The sequence below is a fragment of the Struthio camelus genome, chromosome 3 (assembly GCF_040807025.1).
Source record: "Struthio camelus isolate bStrCam1 chromosome 3, bStrCam1.hap1, whole genome shotgun sequence".
Classification (NCBI taxonomy): Eukaryota; Metazoa; Chordata; class Aves; order Struthioniformes; family Struthionidae; genus Struthio; species Struthio camelus.
The window spans coordinates 86102086-86126070 of NC_090944.1; the positions used below are offsets into that span (position 1 = coordinate 86102086).

General features: G+C 35.9%; 1 protein-coding gene across 4 annotated transcripts in view; it reads right to left on the reverse strand.

Annotated features, from left to right (window-relative positions):
- PRKN (parkin RBR E3 ubiquitin protein ligase) overlaps positions 1-23985 on the reverse strand; it is an 802661-nt gene that overhangs the window by 410828 nt on the left and 367848 nt on the right. For 3 of the 4 annotated variants that reach the window (XM_068938909.1, XM_068938911.1, XM_068938912.1), the window contains one exon: positions 16783-16866. The exons of the other annotated variant lie outside the window; for it this stretch is intronic. In XM_068938909.1, coding sequence (XP_068795010.1) covers positions 16783-16866 — 84 coding nt within the window. The remainder of the gene's footprint in view (positions 1-16782; positions 16867-23985) is intronic. 4 annotated transcript variants of the gene reach the window in all.

A 23985-nucleotide genomic window follows, 5' to 3' on the forward strand; every position in this document is an offset into this window, starting at 1 on the left:
AGCAGCGCTCTGACGAACAACCGGGGGAAGTTAAAGCTGCTCCTGACTTACAGGTATGCAGAGGCAGGGAAGAACGCAGAGATACTGCTCTTTTTGGACCGGATCTCCTGCATAGGATGCACAGTTTGCAGAGGGAGCTAAGCTAATGAGATGAATTTGGCCTCACGAATGTTGTGTTCATACAAACGAAACAGGTCTATTACAGCATTTGTTATGACAAATCTTTTCTCAGACTTCAGAAGTCTCCCATAGATGGCATAAGCAATTAAACAGCTAGTGTTTGCCAAACACTGCCATGCAGTCTTCTGATTGCTGCGCTTTCTACACAGGCATTACCTCCTTTAGTAGCCCATCAGAAAAGCCAAGAAAATTCAAAAATCAAACTTTCCATCACATGGCCTACATGTTTGTGAATATGGAATGCATTGGATAAATACATTGCATAAAATAAACACTTCAGAGCATTTAGCAGTTAATATACAAAATGTATATATCTCTAAAACAAATATATTTCACGTAAAGGTACAGGAATGTAATATTATGAGAACGTGCCATTATTATTTTAGCCTATCTTTGTATCGGATGTGGTTTATATCAGATGTGGTCCATTACAATTTCAGATATATCAGACGTGGTTTTGCTTTGCTTTTCCCCCTTTCCATGTTCACAGTTTTGACTTCTCATCTAACTACTTTCACACTATGAGACATGCTTGAGGAAAGAGAATCAATGCCTTAAAACACTACGCACAACGGCAAGAGTCCAGCCTTCAACTCAGCCCTTAACTGAAGCCATACTCAATGTCTTCCTCAACACACACAGATTTTAACTCAGCTCCTAGGAGAGTGGGTATGCAATAACACTTCTAGTTAGAAATAACGAGTGCCCATGGTCCATATTTTGTCTAGCCTGCCATGCAAAATGCGTAACTAGTGCAGAGAGCAGGGACTGCCCAGGAATCTGTCCACTAGAAAACCAATATTGTTTATTCTAAATCTCCCTTAACCAAAGGAGCTCTCCATACAACAAAATAAGAAATAGGCCCTAAGGAAGCATTTCCCAAGATGCTAGTTAAAACATATTCAAAGTGAACTGAATATATGCTCTATATCACTCGATACAGTCTTTAAAAGAAAAAAAAGTGATATCAGAGAAAACAGTATTACTTTAAATATACTAGCTATATTATGCTATTGATTTGGTGGGAGATATTTATTTTTAAGAAAGTTATAAAGGATTTCTTCTCTTAATTGTTATCAGTCTTTGTTTTGTCTTGCTGTTGTTGTTTCTATTTTTCTTGGGGGGAGGGAGGGGTATTTTGAAGATGGATTCAACTCTTTAAACATGCTTCCTTACTTGTTTGTATTCTTTACACATTTATTTCTATACATCTTCACAAGGAATAATGACAACTTTTCCAGTGGGCTAGAAAATTAAATATTTTAAATTAAAGATCTAATTCAACTGCACACATTTATTAGGTCAAATATCTCTGAACTTGAAAATCAGTTAAAAGAGGTTCTTGCAGAATTCCACCCATACAACTGCTCCAGCATAAACTGTGAGTTACAAGAATAAAGTCATCACAGCAAATCCTTCTTGACAGGTTAGTGATCCTGCAAGCAGGGCACTGTTGTCTACTAATGTTTAAGATAAAGCTTCTAGAAATCAATCTGCTTGTGAGTGCCAACTCTAACTCACACATAAAAGCACCTTTAATACATATCTCCTCAGTTAGAGTTGTTATTTTCCCCTTAACTTTACAACCTCAAATTCATACAGGGTTGATGTTTTTGTCAGAAAAGAATGAAATATGCACTATTACAGTTTCTCCTGAAGGTTTGCTAACAGTAGCATTTAATGAGTAGTTATATCTTAATCGTTTACCACACCGGCACCAGAGGTATGTGGCTTTTCTTTAAAAAAGAAAACCTACTGATCCAACCTGAAGAATGCTATGTCAGTTCTGATTTTGTAATGGCAGAGTAGCTGGAGTGTGAGACAGATGGCTTTATGTATCAAAAAGATGAAACCTGTGTTTCTTGAGTACATGCCTTTAGATCCTCTCCTCATCTCCTGGCAGCAGTTTGAGCATGTCTAGCTTTTAAGAACAATTCTTAACTGAAGTTACTTTGCCCATATACATTAAAAATAACACAGTGGAAAAACTTGCACATTTGATTTCAGAACTCCCCAAACATTTACTAAAGTCCCAAAGAGCTACTACGATATACTGTATCATTGATTGACAGATATATTGCTCAGAGACGTGAGATCCCACAAAGACCTGAACGAGAATTGTTTCCTTGCATAATGTCAAAAACAGTCTGAGAATAACATGGTCTTAACAAGTTTTTTCCGAACAATATGTTTCAAACAAACCATTGTGCTGATGCAAGAGAAACTTTTCACTATACCTCCAAGCACGCTCCCAGAAACTAAGCCAAAATGCTGTGTATTCTTAATAACACACTAAAACTTCAGTAAATTATTTTTATGTATTTATATTGTTAATTAAAATGCATTCAAATTAGTCTCTCATTGCAGTAGGTGCTTAAAACATGTAACATTGTTAACTTAGCAGACTATTCATATGTTTAAAGCTGGGTATACAACTTAGGTATCTTCCTGAGTTGGGCCATTAAGGGAGAAAACAGAATGAGGAAGACCTCTGCTATTACAATTTAAACGTTCAAAACTCAAAGCAAAAGTTTTGTTTGTACCTCACTTTTCTGATCTAGAAATATACAACATATGCTTAGACAACAGTGTTTGCCTTGCCCTGTATAGCGATCTTTGTGAAAATTCAAGTATTTCTGACAATATTCATTCAGAAACTACCCGCTGCATTAACGTTAACTATGAGAGAGCTAGCCCAGCATCTGAAGCAGCGTTCCCATATGAATTATCTTGCTGCCTCAGTATGAGAAACTCACCTGCAATGCCATTGACTACTCTGTCCTGCTGTACTGCATATCATACAAGCAGTGCATCATTATTTTAAGTTTAGTTCTTCTAATTTGTTCAAGTGAGTTTACTGGACAAGGTGCACACATGGAAGAAGAAGGCACAGATTAAAGAAGATACAAACCAATCCCAAATTGATTAAAAGAAAGAACTAAAAGGCAAATTGAGGAGTTTAAGCTGGTCACAACCCCTAATCCACCCACAAGAAAAAGATCTTTTCCAAATAATCTTGTAAGGCTAAAGCTAAAGCCTATGTTAGCCCATGAACCTCAGAGGACATTCCACAGATAACAGAAGTCATGCTTTTCAAACCAGCTGGAGGGCTGACTTGCATTCAATTACCTATTATGTCATCAATTTGCTACTACTGGGACAGAAAATGACATGCATAGTCTTAGAGATAGCCAGACCAAAAATACAGTGGATATTGTTAATCAAAACTAACATCTTCAAATCATAGAAACTCAGACCAGAACATTGAGAATAGGCACTACACGTGGGAACAGGTACCAGATTTTTGTGCCAGATTAAATTTTATAGTGGCTAGGTCTAACGCAATATATTGCGTAATGTGCTAGCCTGCAAAATGACCTGAAACATCCAGAAACAGCACTTGCCGGAAGCAAATGAAGAAAGCATGCTCTTCCATAAAAACACTTCCTGATAGTCTCTTTTTGAAAAGAGACTCCCATATACTGTGGCCTAACAAAATCACCCTCATCTTGTTTAGATTGCTGACAGATGATTGGAAGAACATGTTGCACGCCTAAGTGGAAATCCAAGGTTTCAATCATCAGTAATGAATTTGCAACAGCTGCAGACAGTAGCCTATTGTTTATGTCACATGAAATGAGCAACAAAAGATTTAGTGAAACTGTTACTGAACTTCTCTGAAGTACAAAGAACTATCCCTGGATACATTAGACACATTGTCACAGTCCATGCAAAAACATATATCAAGGAAAACATATTTGAAAGAAATTTTTGGCTTTGCCTGTAAAATGAGCAGGAGAGTAAGCACCATGTCAAGGTCTGGAATTCGTTCTACTGTACCCTCTCACAGCTTGTTTCTCCAGTTTTAATATAACAGCATTTAAATCACAGGTTTCAATTACTAAAACCTTAATAGATCAAACTCATGCATGGCATAATCACCTCCACATAATATGCTAAAATGACTTGTTGGGCAACATAAATGGAATAAATTGTACCACTACTATACTCCCAGGCTCAGGACTACATTAGCGCAGTGAGGCACGCCAGTGGGAGTCACACACATTCTTTCCATATGCCTCCCCAGCTATAAGTATACAATATACTGAACCTGGAGTTGACTTTGTTTTTGCATTCCTGCTAGGCATAACTAAGGCACAATAGATAAACATGCACACACACACACACACACACACACACACACACACACACACATATATTTGCACACGTACTCTTTCTCCACTGTGTAAACTGGACAACTTAGTCCTTCATATAGATCATGATAAACATATTGGTCATACTTGTCACTTCCTATTTCAATCTCATAATATCTGGTTTATTTGAATAATCTGTTCTGGTAATACGTGGCTCTCTCAAGAATGGTCACATCTGGTCATAAGCAGTCCACCTTGCCTAATACCCTGTCACTAGCAGCAAGCCAACAGTACATGCCTAGAATGTGTAATAAAAGTAAAACAAACAAACAAACAAAAAAACCAGGACAAACCTAAAATGATATTTGCCTAAAATATGTTCCCAACCTCTAGCAATCTGTTGGCTTAGAGACTTCCTAAATCAGAGAGGGTGTCTTCACATTTCATTGTTCTCAATAGATTTTTCTTCGATGAGTTTTTCTTTTCACTTTTTGAACTCATTATAACTTCCATAATATACTGTGGTAAAGAGTTCTACAGTTTAACTATGTGTTGTGCAAAGAAGAATCCCCCTGTGGTTGTTTTGAACATCCTAATAACTGGAAAAGGACAACATCAGGGCAAAACAGGGATATTACAAACTCAGGACAGTCAAGCAACCTTAATATTATCTACAAAATGAGTCCCCTATTACAGTGTATCATAGACACGTTTGTGAGACATTTCTAAAAGTAAAATGTCTAAAGATACTGAAGGTAAATTCATATTCCATTTTGGTTTGCTGATATTATCTACCTTTTAGCATAGTCAATGGAATTACAGTGGCTGTGCATAATCTAGAATTTGGTCAGGTGAACACAAACTATGCCCTACTCATTTTTCATAACATTGTACTCTCGATGCTGACTGTCTCAAGGTGGATATAAAAATGATCATTTTTAAGGCATTCACTACTTTTCCAGTGAACGCAGCGGTACCACAAGATTTGAAGGAAATCTGTTGATTTGTTAATCTAAGGTATCTATCAGTCTTGCCAAAACTAGCACTGGCTTCTTCTGCAAAACAAAGCTTTGACTCACCTGAAACTGCCTCCCATTAAATGATGAAGCATTTACACTATTTCAAGAAATTTTCAAGGGCTCTATTTTTGAAGAATATGTGAAGTTGTGTTCAAAATGACTACCTATTTTTTAACTGCAATTTTGAAGACTAGAACCAGCAAAAACGTACTGATTGAGTATGGTGATGTAAAGCAATTGCCCACAGAAAACCGAATAACACATTCAAGATTTTTTTTCTCTGAAAGCATGCTGCATACTCATGTTTTCCAGGCAAGGTTTTCTGGAACTGAACAACAGATGCAAAAATTATAAGCAACAAAGATTTTTTTCCTTCAGTGGCAGGACTAGTAAATTAAGAACAACTTCAAAGAGCAGAGGATTTGTTTGACGGAGACATTCTAATCTCTAACACATTTTGTTTGATCATGTACAAAATTGTGACATTTCCCCACATGTTCATAGAAGTGGTGGTAGCAATACAGGAAAGAAGAGCTAAACTTCTTAAGACCATTCAATACTTAGTGTAAATGTACAAGCTCATTTGTATTTGTCAGAATATCTAAGTAATGGCAGCTCACAAAAACAATATGCAAATCCTTACCCTGTTGGTGACATGAGAAAACCTTCAAAAGTAGGCGTAGAACTTCTTTACATACCTAGCTTGATCTCAGTGTTAAGGACTCCAAAATTATGCGTTGCTTAACAAAAGTACCTTCTCAGGAAAATACTTAGTCAAAAGAAAAAATATTTCTGTGTAATATATGATCGATTGATCTAAACAAGACTTCTTACATTTGCTGGTGGTGGTTTCTGATATGTAAACGCTCTTTGTGGTCTATAAAAAATGTCCAATACACTTTGAAAAAATTACTTTATTCTATACTGTGAAAGAATGAATTCACTTTTTTATAGGAAAAGTTCTTAATTTTAAAAACTTAAAGCTTTTTTCAAGATGAATACTTCACCTTTTTTGTCTAGAATTAATTCTATATTTTATAATTCAGTTCCTAACCTATCATTGATTTTTCCGCAACAAAAAGTAGAAAAGCAGAATTTCTTTATAAAGGGAAAATTGGTCTTCTCCAGAATGAGAATATTTTGAGAATACCTGTAAAAATAGATCTGATTATAGTTACCTAAATAGCTAACTGAAAAGTTATAAGGCACGTAAGCCTGATACCAGTCTTGGATAGAATAAAGAGCTAATATGGTACTTGATTAATAAAGGAGTGAAGGAAGGACATGTAATTAACATAAACGAACATGAATTTATGGTAAATAGACCATATCAAACTAACCTGACATTTTTATGAGACTACAAGTTTAGTGGAACAATGTAATAGCGATGTTGTAAGTTACCCAGATTTCTTTACGGCATTTGATATGGCACTGACATTTTGATTAAGAAACTAGAACACTACGAGATCGATGTTAGATGGATTTAACTGATACGTTCAAAATGTAATTTCCCATAGCGAATTATCAAATGTCTGCTTCTCAGGGCGGGGGGTGGGGGGGGCCTTGCAATGATCAGCTTTTGGCCCTATGCTATTCAAAACATTTATTAATGATCTGGAAGAAAGCAAAAAGTCATTACTCATAAATTGTTCAGATAGCTCTAAGTCTAGGGGAAGGGAAAATAACGAAAAGTCATTGACAGAAGCATATGAACAGCTTGCTCAGCTGAGATCAAACACACAATATGCATTTTAAAACAGCCAAAGATAAAGTCACAAGGGCCAGACATGCAGGAGAAAGCACTCTGTCCAGCAAAGCAGAAATTTGAAAGGAATGAGGTTTTTGGTGGATCATCAGCTGAAGTGGATGACATTATGGTCAAATTAGCTAATATAACTGCAGGATATCTACACAAATAAACAAACTGTATTATCGTCGTATTTGCTACTGATATCATCACTGCTGCAACTATGCCTGGTTCTGACGTGTGCAATTTATGAAAAATGGTAAAAGTGTGGAAAATAGCTGAGATCATGATTAAGGACTGGAAAACATGGTTTTATTACAGTGAAGAAGCCAAATTTAACTCTTTGCTTGTCAGTGGAAACGGTTAAGATACAGCTGAACCTTAGTCTATAGACATCAACATGAAGAAACAGAGGGCTCTTGATAATAAAGGACACTAGATAGATAGCAACTGAAGTAAGACAAACTGAAGCTAGATAAATTTGCACTAAAAATAGAGCACATTTTTAACAGGCAAGGTAATTAACCATATAAATCTTTTTTTTTTTTTTTTTTTTAATTCACCACTGGCTATTTTTAAGTCAGGCTGTCTGTTTTCCTGAATTATATGTTCTGCTTCAAAAATTTATTACTTCAGGAAAGGATTATAACTTGTGTTACACAGGAGATTAGAGTAAATGATCAGAAACTTTCTTCTGCTTATGTATCTATGGACCACTTCCCAGAAAAGTTTCCTGATGAAATAATGTGAAGCTTCTGTGGTGCAAAGGATCCTCCCACCATGTGTTTTTCAGGCTTCCTACTTTACACCTCAGTGATTCTGGATTCCAAGACTGTTCCATGGAACCACAGAGGATCCAGAAAGGTTAGCACATCACCAGATTGCCATAAAAAATTACACTTTGGGACACCATCACAGAAATGAAGAAAAAGCTGAAATGACATAGCTTCTTTTCCAATTTTTAGAACAAGTGCCAACAAGTCTATGAAAGCTTTTGGAGGATCAATACCAACATATGTTAAAAATTGCTTGTATACTTCACATCATTTAAAAAGTTAGAATAATTCAAAGCAATTGCGTACAGGCTTGCAGTTGTCATTACAAATGTGGTATGAGAATGACAACTACGCTACCATGATTGATTAGAAGGTTCACAAACACTACAAAGAAGACATTTATTGTGAGAAGACGTATAAAGCAACCATAAGATTTGTCTTAATACATTGTAACGTGTATATTGCTTCATTCATGTATTTGAATTCTGATGTTTTTCTTGGGAAACTAGGGTCAAGTAATTGGCTTGATTAGTTTATGATATAAAATTAGTCATAAAGTGGGTACGATGTCTACTCTATAGTCAAGTTATTGTAAGGACTGTGTGTACATTGACTGTAATTGCTTTATTAATACAAGTCTGATTGACTTTGGACATCGTTCTGCTTAGTGTAAAGACACTCTGCATAACCCTGCCCCCGCTAAACAATTTAGAAGCTTCTTTTTTACATAAGAGAAACCCAATTAGGGCAGCCAAATTGCATTCTCATCTTCCCCCCAGAAGCACAAATCAAGGCAGAGCATTCAGGTATGTCTAACAGGGCAATTTAATCTAGTGATTTAAGCCGAGTAATTTCATCCTAAATTTTGTGAATGAATAGGTTTCCGAGGGGGGAGAAAGTTTAAGTCAGAAAACTATCTGAAACTATCTTCCCATATGATAGCTCTGTCTCTTTTTCATATCACAAAATAGGAATGATAAAGAATAAAATAACATTGATGGATTTGGATCGCTCACTACATAACTCTGAACTAACATTTACTTATATATATTCTTTATTGCTTTTTCTTACATTGTTGTCAGGCCACTAGGCATGAAAGAATATAACCATTCCTAAATAGTAAAAGCAGTCGCCTCTGAGTCTCCAGTAAATATGAAGAATTCCAGACCTACCTTTTGTGAAATTTGAATCATTTCCTTATGGGGCCTGGGTAAGGAAGTTGTCATAATCTTACTTCACAGAGATTATATTGTGTTACAATAATTCTTATCTGGGATTTTAATTAGCACTCCTGTTTCATCACGCTCACTGCGAAGATTTCATTTTTTTAAAGTGTGGGATAACTGGGCTAATCTCTAATGTGTAAGACAAACTAACATGGACTGTGATGGAGCAGAAGAAGTATAAAGATCAAGGCCAAGAATTTTCTTAATACCAGGTAGTATATCTCAGAATTTTAAAAATTATTCTAAGCAATATTATTCATATGACACTGAAAATATGCTAAGGCTTCCAAGGACACACAGAAGTGGTTCCTTTCACAAATAATCAGTTATATCACTGTACAAATGGAACAATTAATACAATTAATGAGTAATGCAGCAATGTGTCAGAGGCTTACCATAATCAGATCACAGTTCCTTCATTTACTACCTTTTGATGACACCATTAAATTTACTATTTTACTCTTGATATTCTTTAACTGCGAAAGAAAACTGTTTCTATTCTATGAGGTCTGAGATGATTAAAGCAAAACGAGACAAAAAAAGAAGAATGTTATAACTCAATAGTGAAGTCTGAGAAGAATAACTTTGGGTGCTTGAAAATAAAAGTGTTTGGAAAGCTGCATATTTAAAGCTGAAAACTGTTCCCTTGATTTCCTAGTCCAGCCAATCACATATTCCCTGTTAAACTAAACAGGCAATGAAGAGATTCCATAACATTGCTGTCCTCAGAGTTAAACTAATGACAGTAAACCTATGGGATAACCACAAATATTCATGCCAAATCCTCAAAACTTTCAATATAAAAAAAAAGTAAAAATCACACAGGAAGAATTTGGAAAAATAATAAGAAAAATTATACAATGAAAGAGCATAACATGTATTCTATGGCAAACTTTCCCCCAAACACACACTGAAAGAGTAAGTTTACTGTGTAGTGACATCCGACTGTTAAAAAAAAGTATAATGATCATCTATTGGTCACTTATTAAAAAAAAAGAAAAGAGGAGTAAAAGTAGATGAATTACCAAATTGGAAAATAAATCTTCACTCAAGAAGTTGCCGTACAGCTTGATAAGAACAGTATACTGATATTTAAGGAAACTTTGTATTTAAAGAGGCTTTTATAGTTCACAGAAGTCCTGTTACTTCTTTCTGAAATATTTTGCTGAAGCATATAACATATGCTTTGGAGTTTGGAGAAGAGATAAAAATGCCATTCACCTATACTGATGATGGACAGTTGATGCTGTAGCAGTCTTTGTCAGGAATATAAAATTCAAGATAACAGCAGCAAGACATATATCAAAACTAGGATAAAACTACATTTACATTTCCACTAAAATCCATTTTCATTTTTCCTTATGCACAATGGCTTAAACCATAACTGACCTATAAACCTGTCTATCTCTTCCATTACTGATTCCGAGACTTTAAAGTAAACAGCAACTCTTTCGGCACATCAGTTGTGAATCTCAAGAACACACACAGAACAATAATCCTTTTCCATAGGGTCCTAAAGTTCAGAACAATATCTGCCCTCTATTTTGCCTTGGAGACATGGCAAAGCTCTTTCAGAGTCTGGTGAATGTTCACCTGACTGTGGGGCTGATGATTCTCCTGTGATAAAATTATTTCATTGGTTTATAGCAGTGTTACAGCTCTGTCTCTGCCTACCTATGGAAAGAGCTACACTATTTCTTTGGCTCTTGATGACTTTTGAATAGCATAAGCCTAAGAAGAGAAAGTAAATTTAATAGAGTTTTTATACATAGAGGCAGGACAGTCCTGCCTTTCACAGTCAGAAATACACTCCACTGCATGACAAACAGAAAATGTTCATTTTGTATTTTAGACAGCTACAGAGGTTTGAACTTAATAAGGCCATTTAGTCCTTAATATTTTATTTGAATATGGGAAGTAATTTTACTGACTATGCAATAAAGACTTTAGTGTCAACTACATTCAGGTTGTCTGTATGATACACCTAAATTCACCAAATGCGTATCAGAAAATTAGGAATTTTTTCCAAAGAGAAATAAATACCTAACTCTCAACAGAATAGGGGTTAACATTTCATTTTAGGTACAATATCTATAATTTTTGTTCCACTACACATGCCAGCTATAAACGTTCAGCAGCAAGCAAATGTTCTAATTATTACCATTACACTGCAAAAAAACAAGAGAGCTCCAGTAGCACTGACTCAAGCTTGATTTGCAACTGAGAAATAGCTCGCTTCTGTGAACGTCCTTGAGGTACCAGAAGTGATCTATTTATAATGCTCTGAGAAAAAAATCATTTTAATTTTACCCCTGTGGTATGGTACATTATACCTAACACCTATTTCGCATCACTAATACTTTTTTGTAAATCTTTTTTCTTTCAATCCTCCTGTAAAATCTACCATGCTTTCACTATTAGCAATTTAGTCATCTATTTGGAGAAGAGAGTTGGATAATACAGTTTAAAGATAATTTGAAAATCTTACACAAATATTGAAGAAAATCTTGCATCCTACTTCAAAGGCACCACTGGATCATCTTTGCGCTTAATAGGACTATGTTCATTAAAAAAGAAAAAGTATATTTCTGTCTTTTTAAAGAGGAAGAACAGGAGCTTATTCATAAGATCCTTTCTTCAAAAATAGCAGTCGTCTTTGCTCTTTGGCTACACTGCAGTTTAGGACTGTTTCTACCCTAAAAAAATACACTGGCTGACAAAAACGGACAGTTATCTGTTTCTTCCTTTTAAAGATCATATTCTGTCCAAAAAAAAAAAAAATCCCCCTAAAACACAAAAAACAATATGTCAGACAGGTCAGGTCTTCACCCTCTGAAACTTGAAGCATATTCCTGCATAAGGGAAAAAATGATGAGCTTCCATCACTCTCTGACTACAACAAGCTTGCCAATACCATACGGGTGCAATACAAGAAGCAATGCAGAGGCAGAGATCATATTTCTTCACGATATAAAAAGCAGTTCATAAATCACTTTCATTAATTAACCTTAACTGTCAACAACCAGTAAAGACTTCATATGCTTTTACGGGTCTGTGAAACTTGAACTATGGTGCTCTTTGGCACTGGACAAGGTAACCTTTAGTTATCTAGCTAAGTGACAAAAATTCAGTTCAAGCTATTTAAGCTGTAACTGAATTATGCTCTCACTAGAGCAATACCTGGGCTCTCAAAGAGAGCAATGCCTGCTTCCATAGCCCTTGGGCTGCCCTATCAAAACACTTACAAGAAAAAGAACTCAGAAGGAAAGATTAACAGAAATAAGCCGGAAAACCAAAAGCCCGGAGCGCTGTTGATGCATTCAATGATTTCTCTAGAGTGTCTACATGCATGACTACATACACCACTTCTGACTGAAAATGCCATGAGATAGCTACTGAATGGAAAATGTTCCTCTTTATTTCGGAAGGGGTTTGTGAAACAGTTTGAAAGACAGCCATTTTATCCTCATTTAAAATCCACCACTGTGAATAGGCTAAAGCAACATTTCCATTGTTCACTTAAAATATTTGAAGTTTGTTATAGAAGTGGTTTGAGTGTTCCGCAGTGGTAGTAATATGAGAGGCCAGAAAAGTTCTATAATTCAGAAGGAAAGATCCAGGAATGGATGCATTGTTTGTGAAAGATTGTAGTTAATGCAAAAAAACCTTGAGTTCAGAACTGGGTACTCTGCATTTTCTCCACTATTTCTCAGAACCCTGGACTAATCACGTTGTTTCCTAAAGAACTCTAATGTTAAATCTCTAAAAGAAACAGTGTCTATTACCTTTTCAAAATCTGTATCCTCCCTTTAGACCTCATTTTCACTAGTGTTTTTAAGTGCTTGTATTTCCACAGAGAGAACACAACTGCTCAAGATCCCATCTGTGAAGACTATCAGACAAGATAACAGCCTCTAACTGAAATAAGAATGAAGAGAAATTGTGGAAAGTGCTCTAGGAAGCCTAGAGGACTGATAACCAATTTGTTCTGGGCCCCCCAGCAGCTCAGCTAGCAATCAGTCGTATTTGAAGATGTTTTTAAGATTGCAATATTTATCTTTTATATCTACTTCTCTCTCACTTTCTGTTTGCTCATAATTACGGAATATAATGCTCATATCATCAAATTCTTACTTGCTGTTTTTCACTCCAAGCTCAAAAGAAGTTGGGATCACAAATATAGTAGCACATATAGTAGATGATATGACAATTTAAAGGTCTGTTTAGTTTATGTTGGGCAAAAAATTGCATGAAAAATTAATCTAATACAGTTTATATTTGTCAGCACATTAGAACATGCTTCTTGAATTACAATGCATTTATCATTAGGCTGTTTACTGCAACTTTTGGCAATAATTTAAAAATTTTTTTTAACTTAATTTGAACTTTTGATTTCTATTGCTGTTGAATGGTGTCATGTTTGCTTCTAATAAAATTAAAGTTTGTAATTTCTGGCAAGAGACTAATTTTGTATCAAAATATATACAAATTAGCATTGCAGAAAAAATACATTATCTCTTGAAGGTATGATGCAAACTGACATTTATGAGAAAGGGAAATTGATGAAAAAGAATTTTTATGCAAAACAACATTTATGTCCTAGGGCAGAAAGGATAAAGGGATCTTTTGTTTTTTAAGGAGCTGCATATGCAGTTTGTTGATAACTGACAGTCTTAGAGCCTCCTCGTTACCCATCACCATAAAGAGAGGCATGTGGAGCTATGTTACTGAAGACAGAATATAATTGCATGAACTTTGTCAAGAGACCACAAATATGGATACTTAATTAAAAAATGCAACTTAATCATCTAAAGATCATAGCAGCAAGACAAAAAGAAGAGGGACAAAGGATACATCTATACAAGTCATACAGGCATGACATTTATTACTGATGTAAAAATAAAATAAAACAAAATAAAAACTGTGCTGAAGGACTTTTGTCTATTTTGAAGTCAAAAGTGCCATATTTAACATGAAGTAGAAAGAAAGTTGAGCCAATCCTCAGGCCCATTTCCTGAGCAAAGATTAAACTAATCCTGAACTTCTGCAGCCAGTTAAATCTGCCTCCTGAGGAAAAGTGAAGAGACTAAGCTGGCAAAAGGATGCAAGTGGTTTAGCCCAGATGAGATAGCTCCTGTGTTCCCTTGCTTTTGGGTGGGATTTAGACATGGCTGCAGATCACCTCAGGGACCAGCAAGAGATTTTGCATGTGTAATGCATATGGGATCTGGGAACAAACAGATGGTATGTCAAGTCACCACAACTTCAGGTAGGAGAAGTTCTGGGGATAGGTGTAGTATAGGTAGTTAAGTTACCTCACCAGAGCAGGAAAGAGGGGCAAATCCTTGAAGGCATGGCTGTAGCACCTCTATTGTTTCCGATCCTGGGCAAGGAACAAAAGGAAAACAAAACAAAAGGCTTTGTGGTTTAAGCCTTTGGACTGGAAGACTGCCCAGAAAGCAAAGATGCGTTTACATAGTGAAGAAGGCTGAAAAAAAAAACTAAGAAGGATGCCTCTCATACTACAGAGGCCTCACAAGGTCACTAATTTGAAGATCTGATGCAGGGCTATAAGTAGGTTAGGTAAATAATTGGCTAGTTTTTTTCAAGATAATTTTTCTTGATTAGATAGATATTGCTGACAATTCCCATTCAAGATCATAAAGAACAGAATTGTTCTTGCAGTCCAGTATTTTTAAGGGTCTATATCATAGCATAGAGTGGTTTGTAGCTGGTAAAGAGGAAAAAGATTTCAGAATAAAAATTGAGAAACAGCACTGTTCTCAGGGAAGAATGCCATGGCTGTGGTTTAGGTGGACTGAAACGACATTTGAAACAGGACTCCTCCTAATTTTTTTTCTTCTGTTCTGCCTTACAGAAAGATAACATTGATCCATGACTCTGCTAGCTATGCAACTTGCCAGTGGTATTGATAGTAACTGGAGTCATGGGATTTAGTTGAGTAAGTACTGGTTCATTGCTACAGCATTAGCCAGTTAAGGTTTTAGTTTCATGGTCGGTACTTTTGACAAAGCCATTATGGTATGTTATTCCATTTTCTGCTTTGTGTTTGAATAATTGATTCAGTGAAGGAATGGGTTGTGGCTCAGGAGGCACGGCTGCTAACTGCAACATTATTTCCTTGACTTGTTTCACGCACAGATTAGATGCTAAAACCTGTAAGCTGGCAATTGCAGGTCAATCAGACGTGTTCTGGGAGTTTCAGCAGATGACAAGATTGAGAATCTTGACCCACATGGCTGTGTACGTAAGGACTCAAGCTGGATGCTTGTCAGGGAGGCTCCTGTCCCTGGCAACAAGTAGCATCTTCTCCATTTTCCTGTGATTTCTTTAAAGAAAGAAGGGAAAACAGGAAAGACTTTCCCCTATTGGTGGTAGTGGCACAGTGACAACAAACAAGTAGCAGAAGTGGTCAGGCAGTCAACCCTCCTGCAACTAAAGTAGTTCCTGAAGTGCAATGACAAGCGGACTACACCCACCGTCTGCCCAGAGGCAGAGTGAAGCTTTCTTTCACACATCTGACAGAAAGCTCTGTGCTGTTGGTGAAAGAACAGCGCATGAAGGCCTAACAGCCTTTACCTCTGCCATTTTAGAGGGACTGGCTGAGCTGCTACAAGGAGCACCCTGAGAAACAGAAGCCCAAAAGCTGCAAGACCTGTTTTCAGTGGCTTGGCACGGGACAGCCATAAATCTGCTGCTGTTAAAACAACTGTGTAGTGTCTAAAGCCAGACAAAATATTTCCTAACACCACCCACGGCCAAGCAGGAGACACCTGTGGAACTGCATGGACGTGCCACCTCACATTTATCTTGCTGGGGAAGAAGAGAGAACACTGTACTAGAGCAACCAAGTGTCTTGGGAGAGAGGCTCTCGAGCTGACCCAATCCGGGAAAGATTGATGAAGAGAATTGTCCCACAAGTACAGAGTTTTGTATTTGGCTTTAAAAGATGTGTCCAGAAGGAACATATCAATTTAACCTTTTCCTGATAAAAGAACCTCTCTAGCGTTACGACTATCAATGTAAGACACTAACAAGATCTAACACATGAAAAGATACAAATATGCACAAATTATTTTTAAAAGCCTTCATTTTTAAGAATTTGAGATGCCTATGCTGCTTCTTACTTAGGCTTTCCATCGATATTGCTTTAAGAAATATTTTAAATAAACAACAGTGATGAGCGTGTGGGAGAACAGATTGTAAAGTAATCAACAGTGTGCAGAATCAGCTTCTGCGGACAAGGCCTGACCATCTGATACAGAAGACCTGATATGCAGGACACCCCAGCAATTGGAAGTGTTTAGGGTATTCACACATATAAAATAATTGTTTATAAAATAAGCATTGATGTAAATGTGTAAGTATTATATTCTGCATTTAAAGTATTCATACTTGAATATCTAAGAATTCTGCTTCAGCAAAAGAGATATCATAAAAAATTTTCTCTTTCATTCCAAGCAGCAACTGACTCAGTGCCTTCTTTTGTTATACATTTTATATATATATACACATATAATCTGATGTTAAATAACTCTTTCAAAATGTACCATATATTCAATTTAAATTAATTCCCATGCTTCCAATATCGTTAGAATTGCTACAAATTATTGTACTTACAAGTGCCACGTTACTTGGAGAAAAATGACAATATCTTACCGCTATGCTTCCATTGCACCCTTGGGACTGACAAACACCTGTAATTCTGTTTGGAATGAGCACATCCTCCCAGCAAGATGGACCCTTCAAAATAAAACCAAAGCATGTAAGTGTTTTAATATACTCAATAAGAAAACATATAAAAGTTGATTTTTATTGCCTCTCTCCCTACCCCTATACTCTGTTAGAATTTAGCCAGACAGTTTTATTATTTTTATGCTGAAAAAGTAAAATTGGATTATAAAACAACATTTATCAGTAAAGCTCAGTAACTGACAGGACATACAGCCCTTCCATCCTGCAGTCAATGTTGTGAACAGTCAAACAGTCTTGTAGTATGTTTCGTCAGCTTAAAAGTTCAGGCATGGACTTTCTTAATTATGAATAAAAACCTACAGTTTCATCTTCTGGCTGAACCCTGTTTATCTTGCCCTGTAGCTGACTTAGGGCAAATGGAAAAAATAAGATAGTTGGAAGCTGAATATTTGATGGAAATACTGGAAAATACATGAAGACTAGGTCAAGTTGTATTCCTGTATTTTGCTGTTTAACTCTGGAAGTATTAAATAACTGTAGCTTTACAGAAATCTGACTTACATGGGCTGTTAATGTGGGCTTTGATACTATTTGCAGTAAACAAATTAGACTTCTTTTCATCAAACAAAACTTTAATCTAACTATAATACAACACAATGAACATATACAGTGAGGACTGTTAGTAAACTCCTGGACATGTTAATTAGTTTCAAGATTTATTAGTTGTCATTAAGATGGAAAAAAAAAAAACCTTGAAAAGTAAAATGATCAAAAACCCTAAACAAACTTTGCTACGACTTGTTGAATAGAAAGAGTTCATTTATGAGTGCATTACAAAACAAGAAGGAATAGTAAATTAAAAGACAACTAGTTAGGTAAAAGGTAGCTTGAACATGAGCAAACTACATTGCAGGTAGACACAAAGGTGACTACAGGTAGATATATTGTTGACTCTTTGGGGAAAAAATAGCTGTAGTATAGTTGATATAACTCACTCTACTAGGAATCATGAAAAAAAACCTTAATTCATTATTTAAAGCATTTGAAAAATGATTTTTTCCATGAATTTCTCCAGTGATTTTTGAACTGATAAGAAGTTTGATCCATTCCTGTCTATGAACCATCTATTCTACTTGCACTTATATAATAAATGTACAACTCCCAAAGTCAGTGCTGTTTTGCCAGTACACACACAAAAATGAAACAGCCACAAGGTTGCTGTAGAGTAAGACAGTTAAAAACTCTCTCAAGAGAAGAACCAGTTCTGCAAGTGTAGGTTGTCAACCACGGTACTGACTATCTTGATTTCACAAGTAGAAATTATTTCAAGCCAATTTTTTGGCAGGTATCAACCCTTTAACTTCATTGGAGTTATTTCCCAAGTATTCAGTAGTTTGCAGCTCTGAGTCCATAATCAGGCAAGTGTAAGAAGGCATAATACCTCCTAAGCAAGAAAGAAAACATGCAGAAGACTGTTTATACGATTAATTGAGTGAGATTCTGGAAAAGTGGCTATTTAAAATGGATTTGAAATAGTGCAACTATGTTAATTATGCCACAGTCTTACAGGATTTGAGAAACTAGCAGCTGATTAGCAAAATGTAATCAGGAAACCATCCTGGAAGAAACCAAAACAAAAGAGATTTCATGAAGTATCAATTGCTGTTAGTTAGAATTCAATGACTACAACTGGCATTGGATCAGGTCCAAAGATGGTTTAATATGGCAACATCTTTTTACTTATTAGTAGTAGCATCAATTTTAAATGAACTTTTCGGTCACTTCACATGGTCTTATCTATATAGGAAAGTTGTGTGCTATATGGCATGGTGTGAAGTTACAGTGCTCTCACTTTTCTGCCGTAATTTCCTTTAGACACACAAAGGTGCTTTTTGTCTGAAGCAGCTTTCTGGTGGAAATGAGAGTATACCATCTTCCACTGAGGGTAGACTAGAGCACTTACACAGGGAACTAGTAGCACAGTCGCACACTGCCAGCGGCTACTCTGCTGTACACTCACACTATAGCTTATAACTTCCTCATGTGTCTATATAAGCAACACCCTATCCACCACTGGTTTATACATCATTAATTACAACTATGGGCATACAACCTTTGACAAAATCATATATATTTCGCTTTTTTGATAACATTGACTACATCTGGCCTTAAGCTAAGTCAATAGCATTTTCTCTTTATTCTAGCAAGAGTCAGATGATGTTCTCTAGGGACAGATTGATCCAGCAGCAGAAGTCCAAGTCTAGGAAGCAGAAGATCTTGGTTCTGTACCTGTCCGGCTGTCAGATGTAGTGTAGGGGGGGAACCCACAAAATCTATGCCTCACTTTTGACACCTATAAGCAACAGGAATTCTCCTTTTCCAAATCTGTGCTTGACATTCTTCAGCGTCATATTTTGTTGTTATTAATGATAATGCAATATATTTGTAAAAGATCCTGTGGAATGGAGAATTTGAGTTTTCCATCTTCAAAAAACAGCAAAAAGGCATACATCCCTGAAGAATAGTGTGTAGTCAAAATGTTAATGTTTCTTTAGCCAAAGTACCACTAAACATCATTGCTATAATTGTGCCATAATAAAATTAGGAATTCAAGGGAGATAAACAGTTTGAAATGCAATTTTTGTTCCGTCCTGAGTGCAAGAAAATCCTATCAAACTGCAAATCAGCCAACCAATCAGTTGCATTGTTGTAACACTGCGCACTCTGTAGTGTTTGCAATTATTAGTTTGCTTTAATCAGGAATGCATTGTGAGAAGAACAAAACCTTCTGATTGCAAGATCAGCAACTGCCCTTCCAGAACACAGACACATGATTCAAAAATAGCTACTCATCAAAATGAATATATCAGAGGATACTTTTCCCAGTGTATAAATGGGAAAATGTTAGAATAAAGAAAAAAGTATAAAGAATATCAGAATATCATTGAATTTAAAAAAAAATAGACCAAATGCAGTTGAATTTGTTTTTACAGTTGGAATAGGAACTTTTATGTTTTGGGTATTTGGTGGTTGTTTTTCCTTTTTTGTAGGAGGGACACTGGAAGAAGTTTGCACAGAGCATATTAAATTTGAACCAAAACGCATACTAAGCATGTGAATAACAAAGAGGATTCACATGCTATTCAGTGTATAAAGGAAGCAGTGGAAATCCACATATTTTCCACTGTACTGGTGCACAGTACCATGTACCATATACTGTACTTTCACTATATTTTTCATCAGTACCCAAGATACAATTTTGTATTGTAGAATCACAACCGAATTTTAGTCCTTTTCAATGATCACTTAAAGAGCCCATGAGAACAGAAGGAGTATCTAGAGATCTCAGATGACAAATTATTCAAAATGCAGTTGCTAGCAGAGCTGTTGACCTGTGAAAACTGGGAAAGGTCAGAAACAGGGGTCAGCAATACAATCCAGTGATTCATCAAATAGTTTGAATCATTTAAAAGCCTGGAAACTATCCATGTATTTAATGCTTTGTATTTTCCCTGCTTTATATTCTCCCCCAGTGAACAATATGCAGCAGAATATCATTAAAACACATCCTTATACCTGCTAATATCTATATGAGAGACATAAATCATTATAATGTTGAGCAAATGACCCAATCAAGGGACACATATTAATGGAGAAAGATTTTTAAAATAATGTAAGAAATAATTCCTGGTGCTTGAGAGGGTTTAAAATCAGCATATAAGTCACTAAGAAAGTGCTGAATCTAATACTACCCATGTAAGGACTCAGACTATTTTGGAAAGTAATGGCGATAGTCTTGCCTATATGAAAGCATTTGAAGAGGTAATCCTAGCATGGTGCCTCCCATCATGATTTTAATATCTTGACGCAATAAGACAGAAAATCTCCCCCAAATACTAAAATTACTTTAAAAATTTGGTCCTTTTTTTTTTTTTGTTTTTGCCAGAGTGACATCCACAGCAAGATAACACTATTCACTGCTTCCAGTGCCAGTACGGAAGGAAAATTCTGGCCCCAAATAAGTGAACAATCCAGAGGTATTCTGACACCAAACGTATAGAATAGCTTAACACGGACCATGAACACTAGGCGAAACAGTGACGGATCCCACCTATTGTCAGAAACATAACATGTCTTTCTTCTCTAAAATCTAGCACTTTCTAAGTCTTTTATTCTTATTACGATAACTCCATAGCATTTCAGAGCAAGTGATTTGCAAGAAGACTATAATCTGTCTATAGCCAGAACCATAAGAAACCAGCTCCTGTAAGCTCATAAGTATCTCATCATAACTGACCATCATAACTGATGAGGAGGCTGGAGAGGAGTCCGTAGATGACATATTCCCAAGAAACGGGACAGAATCTAGAGCTAGTGAAAAGGAACAACGAAAAGGGCTTTTTGTGGGATAGGCAAACTGGTAATTATTCTGGCTAAATATTAGTGCATTCACAGTTTTTCACAGAATCCCTACCTAGAAGATCATTTGCTCTTTACTATCTACACTTATCACTACACTGACATTGTTGAATGCTGGCTGAGTGTGGCTATAAACCATTCACATAAAAGCTTACATCCTATTTTACTAGTGCAGTAATGGAGATAACAAGACTTTTGGATACAGTGATTCATATCTTATAAATTCTTAACAGGTTTAATTTAGGGGACCCATCTGATCACCTTTTCAAGCTTTTCTTACTGAGAATAATCTAGCTGGTATATGAGTAATACTCAGTCAAACTCAGCAAAAAAAATCACATGATCTGCTTCTAATAGTAAAGAGATTGGAGAGCTCATTTCAATTCAGTACAAGCATATCTGTTTGAATCATAGCATTCTTGTAAAGCTCCATATTAATTTTAGCTTTCTCTATATCTTGACAATTATGGATACAACTAGACTATATTTATTAAATGAGATAAGACACTTATTAGATTTCTAGTGAATGCTCAGATATCAAATAAACATTATTACATTCTTCCTAAGTAAAACTGTATGAGTAACAGTATCCATTTTGTGTAAAATGTATTTCTCTAAACCCCCAAAGCACAGCCTAATAGCATCCACAACTAGAAAGGAAAAGAAAAAGGAAAAGTTCTTGCTGGCCTTTTACAGATGTTCTACTTACAGTACTCGGAAATTTATCATCTTAGAGAGACAACTTATTGCAGGTTAAAACTGCCAGAGTGACAACCTTGACAGCTGATATCCTCTGCTTAACCACAAAGTGTATCACAGAGGTAGAGGTAATTAAAGCTTACCCACAGTTTACACAGACCTGTAAAAGCCACTTTGAGCAGCGAGAGAGTAATTTGTGTTCCAAAACTATTCATCCTTTGACTTTCCTGCTGAAAGGAGTGCCAGCTGACTAGGGCACGCAGATGACAAGATACATGGATGTAAGAGGTAACTCCTAATTTGTTACTTAAAGCAGCAGAGGAGTTCTTTTCTCCTATGCCTAGCATTTTAATATATGCTACTGTGAATGATGTGACTCTGTATGCTGTTCTAGAGTAGCAGATAGAGTGTCTCCTACTACTCACTTCACTGGGGGTAAAACTAGCCAGCTTACCAGGGATTGACTTTGATATGAAATTTCTGTAGAGCAAAGTGTACAGGGTAGAAAAGACCACCAAATTCCTTCTGGGACTAGTTTTGATGGGGTTTGTGTGATATCAGTGGGAGGACTGAAATTAACTGCTTATTTTGCCTAGCACGTTAAAAAAACTGTCAGAAGAAATCTTCTACTTATTATTGACTTTGGCCAATCAATAAAAACTTAAGCATGTGGATAGCTTTGTACTATATGAAGAATAATACTGAAGTAAAGTTACTCATATGTTTTAAGTCTTTATGGGATTGAACCTATTGATTTGATTTATGTTGGTATCTTAGATATGAAATGCTGCTTTCAACCAGAGTGCCCAGGCTAATTAAGGCATTGACAGTTCTATCTAATAACATAACTCTTCCAAAATGCAGTAGCTGACAATTTGCTGAACTGTATGCAGCTGTGCAATTAGGAAGACTTCCTATGTGCTAGTTATTTCAAATCAAAGATCAGAGAATCATGTCTCTAACTGAAAACAGTTAAGTGCAGCAAAATAATTTGTACCATATTATTTTTTTGGTCATGACTTTTTCATTCTAATCACAGATATTGTGTTCAAAAAGTTATGTTCAAAAATATGTTAATATGATGCTTTTAATAAATTCTGGTCTTTCTTATTCTTTCATATTGCATTACAGGACATGGATTTGCAAAGGAATCCCAGTGATATCAACCAATTAATGAGTGCTCATAAAAAGACATCCAAGATAAAGATCTCCACAATCTTCTCTTCATCAATAATGTTTTAGAATGGGCACTGTGTTACCAATATAAACAATATCCGTATTATACAGCCCCCTAAAAAGATCCATGGAGTGCTGTTGCCAGATTGTTTTGGTGGACTTTCCCACCAAAAAAGGTGGGAGAAAAGAATTGAACAAATGCAAATGCAAATGTATCCGAGAAATTAAACTGAAAAAGTCCTGCTGTTGCTTGACTACTTGAGATGGACATAGTTAAATATTACCCTAGAAAGAAAAAGAGACATAGTTTTATAAAAGAAATGGATGTAGATTCTCATAAAAAATAATCATTCAAATAATCTCCCAGGCTAATGATTTCTAATTTATAAACACAAAATATATTATTCCTTTATTTATTTGGATGGCATTAAATACATTATTAGGAATGAAAGCAGAAAACACAGAACTGGATAATATTTTACTAATTCTCTAAAAATGCCATGCATTCCTTGAAATTACGTCATTCACAAAATGACCCATATATTTGTTTAATTTTCAAGTGTTAACACCAGCAAATCCCACTGAGTTTGTTATATCCAGAAGCAGTATAACAAATGGACATTCTGGCCTCAGTTGCAATTACTGCTGTAGTGATTTTTGAAAAGTCTTCTTACAGGGAAGATGTCCAATCACTATGAGCCAGGAAGCTTACAGATCTGAGAACAGAAATCAAAAGCTCAGAAGACAGAGTCATCTTCTGGACTGATGTGGTCAGATGACTAGAGAAAGAACAGGTAGGAAAATATAGAAAAAAAGACAAAACCATGAACTGAAGCATGCAAAGTATGTTACTGCATATTCATCATCACTTAC